At 40.3% G+C, this 12,385-nt stretch overlaps 1 protein-coding gene across 1 annotated transcript in view; it reads right to left on the reverse strand.

The window, feature by feature from the left end:
* The window catches only part of OTOG (otogelin), a 153,010-nt gene that overhangs the window by 64,018 nt on the left and 76,607 nt on the right, over positions 1–12,385 (reverse strand). Inside the window, exons 29-33 of the mRNA XM_048486410.1 lie at positions 12,087–12,203; positions 10,550–10,706; positions 6,190–6,216; positions 1,560–1,727; positions 396–674 (exon numbers count right to left, since the gene is read on the reverse strand). Coding sequence (XP_048342367.1) covers positions 396–674; positions 1,560–1,727; positions 6,190–6,216; positions 10,550–10,706; positions 12,087–12,203 — 748 coding nt within the window. The remainder of the gene's footprint in view (positions 1–395; positions 675–1,559; positions 1,728–6,189; positions 6,217–10,549; positions 10,707–12,086; positions 12,204–12,385) is intronic.

Raw genomic sequence — 12,385 nt, forward strand, 5'->3', positions numbered from 1 at the left:
AAATCATGTAATACTGCAGGGCTAAAAAAAGGCTCTGCATTCTGTTCTATCTGCTTTTTCCCATGCCCAGTGGACTTTAATAACAGTAAACTTTATGTTGTTATTCCATCTTCTTAGTTATATTGAAGTGCTGAAGAGCAATTATTGGTTTACTGCTTAAGTAATCACTCTTTGCATACTATTAAACATAGTAGTTAATCATAAATACTTCAGCACAAGATAAAAATAAGAAAGCTAACTTACCTACTGTGTTCTTGAAGTGATTTTTATGAACAGGCAGTGTCTTCCAATCAACACATTTAATTTTTATAACACAACAATGTCATATAAAATATGACCAAACCAAGTTTGCAACTCTAGCCATCATATTCACCAATTCACATTTAAATACTTACCAACAAGTTTAAAAAGTGTAGAAAGTCTGAATGCCTCAGAATGCTGGTATTTAACAGCATTCACAGAAAAACCTGAAATGCTGATGAAGACTCCTGGCACTGAAAATGACTCAAAAGAATTGTATCCGGAAAGCCATGTATTCTTATGGATGGCAAAGGTTGATCTATTGTGAAAATTTTCATTTCTTTCCCACTTGGAAAGAACAAGGGTACCATTGGAAGTCAAATGGAGAAAATAATTTGGCCTGTCAGCTGTTTCAAATGAAACCAAGTTTGGATCTGGAAAACAAATAGCATAATTTATGCTGTTAGCTGAGTAGAAATAAATTTGCAAACACTAGCTGCTAGTGCACTAAGCTACTTCAAAACTACATTTTGATTATTTCTTCATGTTTTAAACAGCACAACCTGATTTTCTCATGCTAAACCTATCCCAACCTATGACAACCAGAAGCGTAGCTAGGGAAAATGGAGCCCGGAGCAAAATCTGAGTTTTGCGCCCCACCCCCCCGCCCCATGGGCGGCCACCTTCCCCCACCATGACCAAACGTTTTTTGTACCAGGTCATCTCAAAGTCACCATCACATTATAGAACATGCCCCAACACACAAATCTGAACACACCCAGGACTCCCAAGTTTAAACAACATTGAAAGTGATGCTATTTTTTGAGGGGGGGAATCCACCCTGAAACAGCATCACTTTTAATGTTGTTTAAACTAGAGAGCCCAGATTCTCCTTTTAAATTCACCTTAAAGGGAGACTCTGGGCTCCCTAGTTTAAACAACACTGAAAGTGATGCTGTTTCAGGGTAGATTCCCCCCCCACACACACACACAACATCACTTTCAGTGTTGGTTGTTGTGGGTTTTCCAGGCTGCATAGCCCTGGTCTGGTAGATCTTGCTCCTGCAGTTCTGCATTATTTTCAATATCAATACTGCTGGCAAAAAAACTGTATTAAGCCTTTAGCACATTTTCTCTCAAAAAGTACCCAAAATAATTGAAAACTTAGATAATATAATAATATGCTTCTCTAGTTGTTTGTACCAAATATTTTCTACTTAATGGTAAATTGGTTCTGATTAGAAAATTAATGTCACCCAAAAAAAATTTAAACTGATTTTAATATATTTCTACATATTTCATAGTGACAGTAAGTTTACCATGTGCTTTGGGTTTATATAATCCTGAGGTCAACATAAAGTTCACTGTCTTCGCAGAAGGCAGGCCATCTCCTTTTGCCAAAGAAACAGAACCATCCAGCAGGTTGGCTGCAATTACAATTTCTCTGTCCAAGTAGCTGACCAGCTTGTAGGGACCTTTTCCAAGAACTGTCAAGAGAAGGCAAAATTACATCTCTCATTGAGTGCCACAAACACATATCTTTAACATTTTACATACAATGACATTCTTCTTCAGAATGACATCAGATTACATAAATTAATGCTGTTCAGAATGAAATTTACATAAAAGCAATAATTTAGAGATATACAATTGCAGTCTTTATTCATAAGTGAGTTGTTCGATCTCAGCCCTCCACTGAGGGTTATCATGCTTAATATCCAAACAACAAAATCTCCAAACCATCACAACCACCATTTGTAAAGGTAGCCTATAACTATGCTAAATGCAAAAATGGTATTTGCAGGTAGCAAACACAAATGAGGTATGCAGAAAATCTTGGAATTTAAAAAGGCTCCTTGGCTCACATGAAGGAAGTCTGTGGGTGGAATGAGAAGGGCAACTTCCATTGGTTCTCCCTGACTCCACAGACTTCTCACTTCCTCATCGCACTGTGTTGTGGGGGTTGCCTGCTCCTGCAAGCAGCATTTCAGGAAGCATTTTGGATTGCTGCAGGAGGTGAACATTGCACTCAAGGAATGGAAGTCTGTTCCATCCGTGGAAAATTTCCGGTGAATCCAAAGTTCTGCCTCCTTTGATACCCAAAACTGAAATTTGCAGATGATACAACAGTGATTGGTCTCATTCGAGACAACGATGAAACCGCATACAGACGGGAGGTTGAACAACTAGCCTCGTGGTGCCACTGGAACAATCTAGAACTGAACACACTTAAAACCGTAGAAATGGTGGTAGATTTCAGGAGAAACCCTCCCATCCTACCTCCTCTCACAATACTAGACAACACAGTATCAATAGTAGAGACCTTTAAATTTCTAGGCTCCATCATATCTCATGACCTAAAATGGTCACCTAATATCAAAAATGTCATCAAAAAAGCACAACAAAGAATGTTCTTTCTGCGCCAACTCAGGAAGCTCAAACTGCCCAAGGAGCTGCTGATACAGTTCTACAGAGGAATCATTGAGTCTGTCATCTGCACCTCTATAACTGTGTGGTTTGGTTCTGCAACCCAACAAGATCGACACAGACTTCAGAGAATAATCAGAACTGCAGAAAAAACAATTGCTGCTAACCTGTCTTCCATTGAGGACCTGTATACTGCACGGGTCAAAAAAAGGGCTGTGAAAATATTTACTGACCCCTCACATCCTGGACATAAACTGTTTCAACTCTTACCCTCTAAACGTCGCTACAGAGCACTGCACACCAAGACAACTAGACATAAGAACAGTTTTTTCCCGAATGCCATCACTCTGTTAAACAAATAATTCCCTCGATAATGTTAAACTATTTATTATATACTTATTATATAATTACTGCACTACTTTTTTCATCATTCCTATTACCCATCTCCTCCCACTTATGACTGTATGACTATAGCCTGTGCTGACATTTTATTTTATTTTATTTTATTTTATGATTTTACATTTTATGTTTTCATTACTACTGATTGTTTCCTGATTGCTTACTAGACCTATATGACAATCATTAAGTGCTGTACCTTATGATTCTTGACAAATGTATTTTTCTTTTATGTACACTGAGAGCATATGCACCGGAGACAAATTCCTTGTGTGTCCAATCACACTTGGCCAATAAAGATTCTATTCTATTCTATTCTATTCTATTCTATTCTATTCTATTCAAAACAGAGAGAAAAGAAAAGCTGTGCAGAAACTCAGCTGAAGCAGAGATCAGCATATCAGTGCAAGCTCTTAATGGCCACTGCAAGGTATTTGGATAAGGGAGAAATTATTCCCCTTAAAATAAAATAATGGAAGGAGTGAAAAAAATGCCTCAACATAAATCTAAGAACTTCCTCATGAATCCTATTTTCTGTGCCCTGCATCAGGGTGAGACAGGTAGTGATTGGAGAGCCAAACTACATCTTACAACAGACTTGGATCCAACTTGTGGCTGCCAATACCATTTTAGAGGAAAATTTAGAAGTTTAAATATTGTTGTATGGTTCTGATCCTGGTTGTGCCTGCAGTGCAACGACAAGCAATCTTATTCCTCCTCCTTGCAACTTTTAAAGTGCTGAAACAGATTCCTGTGGTCCTTATAGTAATTTTCAAACACCTAGATATTCTCATCAAATGTGGTTGGGGACCACAAGTTGGGCTGATCTCCTCTGTAACATATTTTGGCTCAGAGACATGGTGTGTTAAGTGGTGCAACTCACCTGTGGTATGTGCTTACCCTTTAGGCTTGCCTGGCATTTATCATGGTTTGTATTAAGCACCCGGCCGAAACTTACCAAACAGCTAAATAATGTCCAATACTATCTATGCTATCATTCTCCTTACCAGTCTGCTGAGAAGGGTGAAGAATAATGGACAATTGGTTCCCATTCCCTATTCTTAGCAGTGTGATGGTAGATATTTATTCTAAATTATTTCTTAAATAACCTCAGGAAAATTGTAAGCATTCTAAAAGACATGGAGAACTATTTGTTGTTGTTGTTATTTAATTTTGTTTAATATCATAACTACCAGTTCTTTAGCTGGTTGTTGGTCTTGGATTACAGTTCGAGCCTCACTCAGAGGCCTAGGAAGTTGTAATGTATCGGCATAGTATTTGTGCAGATCCTAGCAGAGCTGCCTTCTGAATCTGACAGAAATTGATTTTGTCAATTGAAAGATGTTTCAAGTGCCACCCTAGTGTTTTCAGAATGGTGCCCAGGGTGCCAATTACCATTGGGATGATCTCAGATGGTTTTTGCCATAGTCGCTGAATCTCCATTTTTAAATTGTAGTATTTAGTGACCTTCTCATGTTCTTTTTCATCAACTCTGCTGTCACAAGGTATTGCTATATCAATGATGGCCACTTTCTTGTCCTTGATCACTGTGATATTATGTGTATTATGTGCCAACACTTTGTCCATTTGGATTTCAAAGTCCCACAAGATCTTGACCTTATCATTTTCGGTGATTTTTTCTGGACAATGTTCCCACCATGAGAGGTGCCCAGGGTGTCAATAACCATTGGAACGACCTCCGCTGGTTTGTGGCACAGTTGCTGAATCTCGATTTTTAATTCATGGTATTTAGTTGCCTTTTCATGCTTTTTTTCAATGACTCTACTGTCACCAGGTATTGATATGTTGATGAGGGTCACTTTCTTGTCCTCGATCATTGTGATGCCTGGTGTGTTATGTGGCAGCACTTTGTCCGTTTGGATTCAAAACTCCAAGATCTTGACCTTCTCATTTTCTGTGACTTTCTCTGGACAATGTTCCCACCTGTTTTTAGCTGTAATTAGGTTGTAATTCTTGCATACATTCCAGTGGATTATTTTGGTCACTGAGTTGTTAGATTTGTATCCTACTCTACCCCAGCCAAAGACCAGGCTCAGCCTATTGAGCTTTTAAAATTTTCTTTCATTTCCTTGAATTGCTAAAATTGATGGCATAGAAATCTACAATACGCTGATAAATAGATGAATGTTTAGTGCATTCACTAAACAGTGTCTTCACTGTATAAGATTCACAAACTGAAATAGGCAACATACAGCAATGTTTCTCAATTTCTTAAAGCAGCAATACTGCCTGAGAATGACTCCAAATTGTTATGGCTTGCAAATTCACTCCCTTTCAAGGAGCTTCAGAAAAGAAAAAGCTGTGTATAATTGTTATTTGACAGTTCCCTTCTCCAATATAGAAAACATGTAACAAAAAGCATCTACATATAACAGCAAAACACAGAAATGCATTAGTTTATAGGATGTTTGGAAAATGAATAGTAAATAAAGGGAAAATAGTAAATAAAGGGAAAATACCAGCAGAGGAATAAGACAGTCAAGTTTTTGTGTTGGTCGGGGATTATGACCAGTGATGGTATACTTGAGCCAAGCTGTGTAGTCTGATTCTATTGCAGTGCTGTTCTTTGTAATCATGCAAAGTTCAGAGGATTGTAATATGTAAGAACAGGAGCAAAAAGAACTTAAAGGGCCAGTATGTTGATCCATTATTCCACTCCACTATTATATTGAATCCACACTATCCTTGCTGTACGTTCTTTTGAAAATGTGAGCTACTACACAGAGTCTTGGATCCAAATTAATCCACACAACACAGGTTTCCTGCCTCTCGCAGCAGTTCAAAATCTCCCCCTTGTCTGAAGGAACAGGAATGTGGGAAGCAGGGAGAATTATACTCTGTGGGCAGAACAGCCATGTTAGCCATGAAAATGATAGAGAATGCAGAAGAGCAGCTATTGCTCTGAGGTGTCTCAATTCAAAATAATTATACGGATTAATATATATTACAGCTTCTTGAACAGAAACATGTGAGGAAAAAATCCCAGTATGTTTAAGCAAAAGTGCATATTGTTTCCAAAACTTTGGATCCAAAAGTACAGCTTTTTAAAAAGAGGCATGAGGGTAAATACTTGTTTTATTATCAGTTCACCAATCAACTACTTACCTTTATTGACATATTCACAATCGTAAGCTAGAATAGAAAAAGTAAACATAAGTTAGCTCATATACATGTACATATATTTTCTCATAAGAACATTTCACTTGAACTGAAAAAAATTGGTAAAAAGTAGCAAAAATGTTTTGTTCGTGGATTAGCATGTTTCATCACAAATCATAAACTGCTCCAAGTCTGACTCTGGTTGGGGTTGGGGGGAGCAGGATACAAATTTAATAAAATAAACAATTAACAGTTGATTAAAATATCAGATATGAATGTATTGCCAGCTGTAATAAATACAGAAGATTATCCTATTGTGACCTCTAGTGGCTACGAATATACATAGCTGTTTTATTCAAAACACGTAATTATGTTAGAAACTACAATCTGAAGCAAGTTACTCACATTCATAATGTGAATTGGAAGCTATAGAAGTTCTCTGAATAACAATCATAAGAAAGAGCCTGCTGGATCAGACCAGAATCCATCTAGTCCAGCACTCTTCTACTCACTGTGGCCCACCAGATGCCTTTGGGAGCTCACATGCAGGATATGAAAATAATGGCCTTCTGCTGCTGCTGCTCCCAAGCACCTGGTCTGCAAAGGCATTTGCAATCTCAGATCAAGGAAGATCAAAATTGGTAGCCATACATCGACTTCTCCTCCATAAATCTGTCCAAGCACTTTTTAAAGCTATCCAGGTTAGTGGCCATCACCACCTCCTGTGGCAGCATATTCCAAACACCAATCACACGTTGCGTAAAGAAGTGTTTCCTTGTATTATCCTAATTCTTCCCCCCAGCATTTTCAATGAATGCCCCCTGGTTCTAGTATTGTGAGAAAGAGAGAAAAATTTCTCTCTGTCAACATTTTCTACCCCATACATAATTTTATAGACTTCAATCATATCCCCCCTCTCCAAACTAAATAGTCCCACACGCTGCAGCCTCTCCTCATAAGGAAGGTGCTCCAATCCCTCAATCATCCTCGTTGCCCTTCTCTGCACTTTTTCTATCTTTTCGATATCCTTTTTGAGATGTGCCGACCAGAACTGAACACAGTACTCCAAGTGCAGTCGCACCACTGCCTTATATAAGGGCATGACAATCTTTGCAGTTTTATTATCAATTCCTTTCCTAATTATCCCCAGCAAAGAGTTTGCCTTTTTCACAGCTGCCATGCATTGAGTTGACATTCCCATGGATCTATCAACTAAGATACCCAAATCCCAGTGACTGATAGCACTGACCCCTATAGGGTGTATGTGAAGTTTGGATTTTTGCCCCTATGTGCATCACTTTACATTTTGCTACATTGAACTGCATTTGCCATTTCTTAGCCCACTCACCTAATTTATAATGGTCCACTTGGAGCTTTTCGCAATCTTTTGCGGTTCTCAAAACCCTACATCATTTGGTATCAGCTTCAAACTTGGTGACCACGCTAGCCACCGCTCCTTCCAGGTCATTTATGAATAGGTTAAAGAGCACTGGTCCCAAAATGGATCCTTGGGGGACACCACTCCTTACATCTCTCCATTGTGAGAACTTCCCATTTACAACCAATCTTTGCTTCCTGTTTCTCAACCAGTTTTAATCCATAGGACTTCCCCCTCTTATTCCTCGATTGCCGAGTTTTCTCAATAGTTTCTGGTGAGGAACTTTGTCAAAAGCCTTTTGGAAATCCAAGTAGGCAATGTCCACCGGTTCATCCCTGTCCACATGCCTGTTTACACCCTCAAAGAACTCTAGTAAGTGTGTAAGGCTGGACTTGCCTCTACAAAAGCCATGCTGACTCTTCCTCAGCAGGTCTTGCTTTTCTACATGTTTTATAATTTTATCTTTAATGATAGATTCTATTAATTTACCAGGAACAGATGTCAAACTGACTGGCCAGTAATTTCCTGGGTGCCCCCCAGATCCTTTCTTAAAGATTGGTGTGACATTGGCCATCTTCCAGTCTTCAGGGATGGAGGCAGATTTCAGGGATAGGTTAAAGTGAGAAGAATAGCAATTTCATGCTTGAGCTCCTTAAGAACTCTTGGGTGAATGCAATCTGGGCCAGGGAATTTGATAGCATTTGGTTTATCAATGGCTGCGAGAACTTCTTCCTTGTCTACCACTATCTTCACTAGTTCTTCAGATTTGCCTCCTAAGAAGCTTGTTTCAGGTGCAACAATTTTCCTCATCTCCTCTTGGGTGAAGACAGATGCAAAGAATTCATTCAGCTTCTCTGCAATCTCCCTGTCATCCTTTAGCAACCCTTTTGTTCCTTTGTCATCTAACAGGCCTACCACTTCCTACTTTTGATGTACTTGAAGAACTGTTTGTTGCTGGTCTTGATGTTCACAGCCATGTGTTCCTCATAATCCTTTTTTGCCTACCCTTACAGCTAACTTGCTTCTCCTTTGCCACCACTTCTTGTATTCTTCATCAGTTGAGTTCCATTTTCTAAAAGACATCTTCTTTTTTCTGATCATTTCCTCAACCTCCCTTGTTAACCATGGTGGCTTACTTTGGGACTGAGTGTACCTGCAGAACACATTCCAGTTGCACTTTTATTATTGACTCTCTTGATTTTCCCTTTCAGCTTCCTGCGCACTATCCCCCTCATCTTTGAGAAATTTTCCCTTCTGAAGGTGAATGTAACTACATTAGCAGTTGTCACTTGCTTGCATGCAGAGATACTGAATCTGACAGGATTGTGGTCACTGTTCCCTATCGGCTCAACAACACTGACTTCCTGTACCAGGTCCTGGGTTCCATATAGAATTAGACCTAGGATCACCTCTCCCCTGGTTGATTCTACAACCATCTGCTCTAAGCCACAGTCATTTAGTATATCCAGGAATGCTCTCTCCTTACTATGACCTAAACATTATTTTTTCCAGTTTATGTGGGAATAATTGAAATCACCCATTACCACTGCGTTTTTGATTTTGTTGGCCTCTCTAATTTCTTTTTTCATCTCAGAATCCTGCTGTGCACTTTGGTCACGGGGACGATACTATATTCCTAATATTAGACTATCCTTCACACCTGGTATTGATATCCACAGTGCTTCTGTAGGGGAATCAGCTCTCCTTGCATTGTCTATTTTATGAGCAGAGGGCAACACCACCCCCGATACGCCCTGTCCTATCCTTCCTGTAGAGCCTGTAACTTGGGATAACAGCATCCCACTGATTCTCCTCATTCCACCATGTCTCTGTGATGCCCACTATATCAATGTTCTCCTTCAAAACCCTGTACTCCAGCTCCCCCATTTTAGGTCGAAGGCTTCTACTATTAGCATACAGTCACCAGTCTCTGTCCCTAACCTGGGATTTATGTACTTTGACCTCTAGCTCTTTGTAGACACTATCACTTATCACTTATCGCATGCACACTGCTATGTTCCACACTTGTATGTGGTTGATTTAGAAAAACCTCCCTCTCTGTATTCCGAACCAAAGTCACCTCAGCGCCTGTCGGCTTTCCCCCAGGGATCAGTTTAAAAGCTGTTCTGTCACCTTTTTAATGTTGAGCGCCAGCAGCCTGGTTCCTTTTTGGTTAAGATGTAGCCTGTCCCTTTTGTACAAACCTGCCTTGTCCCAAAAGGTTCCCCAGTTCCTAACAAATCTGAAACCCTCTGCCTTACACCACCTTCTCATCAATGCATTGAGACCCTGTATCTCTGCTTGCCTAGCTGACCCTGCGCATGGAACTGGTAACATTTCCGAGAATGCCACCTTGGGGGTCCTAGACTTCAACCTGTTACTTAGCAGCCTAAATTTAGCCTCCAGAACCTCCCAATGTCATTGGTGCCAATGTGGACCACAATGTGGACCATAATATATAACCATTCAAACCATTCAAAATCAAAATCTATGAAGTACACCAAAGTTGATCTATTACAGAATAAAGCTGTTGATCTGTTATAGTTAGTAACTGATATCACAATTAATGCACAAACAGTTTCCAGCCATTGGCAAGCAAAGTGACTCGGATGTTGATCTTTCCCTAATGAGTCAGAGGAGAGTGCCTTTCCCCATTCTGTGTAAGTAACAAAACAGGATGCAAAGTGTGTTGTGCTTCTTTTATTCACATTTAAGGAGAGGAATGCACACTTTTTTCCACGGGGGATGGATGGGCACCTAATTTGTTTATAGTTTTTGTATCTTCTTGTAGCTGACATGCATTATGCTCTAATTTGATCTGTACTCCAGAAGCACTGAAAAACAGTGTAACTCTTTCAATTTTGAGTGTTCCTGCTTAATATGCAAAGAAGCAACAAAAACAGGGTTCACCCCCTCCCCCCACATTAAAGGTTTTATGAAAGTTTGGATTAAAAGTGCTGATGCTGCTATTTTAATGATAGTACTCACGGCACAATCTAGGGGATCTCCAGTCTACTGTAACTCCTTGTTGACAACATTGATGTGCATAGGCTGATACACTTGTACAGAAACATTCACAGTCTCCTCCCTGGTTACAACCACATGTGTCCGTCAAACAATTGGAATAAAACCAGGTAACATCAACCTGAAGAACAGAAATACACTCCTTGAATATTAGCATTGGTTGCAATACTGGCAATACTGGTAAAGAGACATGATGTGCAACATTTATTAATTTGTTTTTATTGAATACTAGAGGAATATTATAAACCTGGCTTGCTTTGTTTACTACTCTATAAGACTTAAATTTGGTATAGCTTGTGAGCCATTGTAAATTTATCTGAAACACTGTTAAAATGGAGATAATTGTTTGCTTCAATATGCTCTCAGACTGCAAAAAGAACTGTGCATCTCAAGTGAGTTTTGAGTGACATCTGAATCTTGATGGACTTTGTTGATTCAATTGAGATGGGCCTGATGAAGGGTTCTGCCTTCTGCTCAACTAAAAACCTAGTGATATAGGACACTAGGTTCTGAGAGTCCCGGATTCAAATTCCCACTCTGCCATATGCAAAGGCATATGGGGGGAAAATGGCACCTGGAAACAACTCTGTCTCCAGGTGCTCCCCAACCCCCCTCAGTGGTAGGACATGGGGGGTGACCCCCCAAGCCCCAGCTCCCGTGCAGGCCTGAAAGCCGGAAAACCTGGCTTTTAAAGGAACTGAGGCCAGGGGAGCTCAGGGGCCCCACCCCACCCCTGCCCTCTATGCAAGCTGGGGTGAGGCTTAGAGGCCCCACCCCCAGCCTCCATGCTTTTAAAAGTATGTCCCTGGCTGGGAGGCCAGCTTCTGCTCTCCCCAGGCTCTGTGGAGGGCAGAAGCTGGGCTACAGGGAGCCTGGAAGGGCAGAGTGCCACCACCCCTGTCCCTGGAGCCCAGCTCCTGCTCTCCCCAGGGCCCGGGTAGGGCAGAAGCCAGCCTTCAAAAGACATACTTTTAAAAGCACTAAGGCTGGGGTGGGGTAGGGCCACACCCCTTGAGTTCCACCCTCCATCCCATGTTGAAGTTTGGTTCAGGGGGGCCAAAGTTATGTACTCTCCAATGGGTAGTCCCCATCTCCTGTTAGCTCCCATTCAAAACAATGGGGGATGGGGCACCCACTTTGGGGGTCCATAACTTTGCCCCCAAACCAAACTTTACCATACCCAGAGGGCATAATCAGGACAGTCCCCAGATCATACTCTGAAAATTTGGTGCCGCTAGCTTTTAAAATGCGCCTCTGCAGGCCAAAACATGAAAAAACACCCCCAAAATTAAAAAAATCAAACGGACCTGAATTTTTCGGATATACCCAAATATTCAGGTATATCTGAATATGTTATTTTTCTTATTCAGGCATACAGATAATTTTATGCCCGAATAAATCCAAATCCAAATTTTACTGAATTTTTAGGGTATTTACCAAGCCTAATGTGCACTAGTATCTGGATAAAATTTAAACATTCTTACTTCCCATTGCTACTTACCACTGCATGACATGACTCAAATATTTCACTTAGCAATATCCCACATTCTTTCTTGGCGAATGGTTCTCTGAGTGGATTTAAAATGCATGGATGCCGAATGTCAGAGCTGTCAACACACTGAATCCAAAAATTAGATCATTAACTAAGAGAAAGTTTCTTATAGGAAGCGTGGTGTTCTGACTGTTGAAAAAATCAAGTAATGTAACTTACACTGGACAAGAGGAGGATGTAGACATGGATTATGACCTGCAAAAACCTATCAATCTTAATATGGTCCTCACACCATTGAAATTGGGCTC

The sequence above is a fragment of the Sphaerodactylus townsendi genome, linkage group LG02, assembly GCF_021028975.2.
Source record: "Sphaerodactylus townsendi isolate TG3544 linkage group LG02, MPM_Stown_v2.3, whole genome shotgun sequence".
Classification (NCBI taxonomy): domain Eukaryota; kingdom Metazoa; phylum Chordata; class Lepidosauria; order Squamata; family Sphaerodactylidae; genus Sphaerodactylus; species Sphaerodactylus townsendi.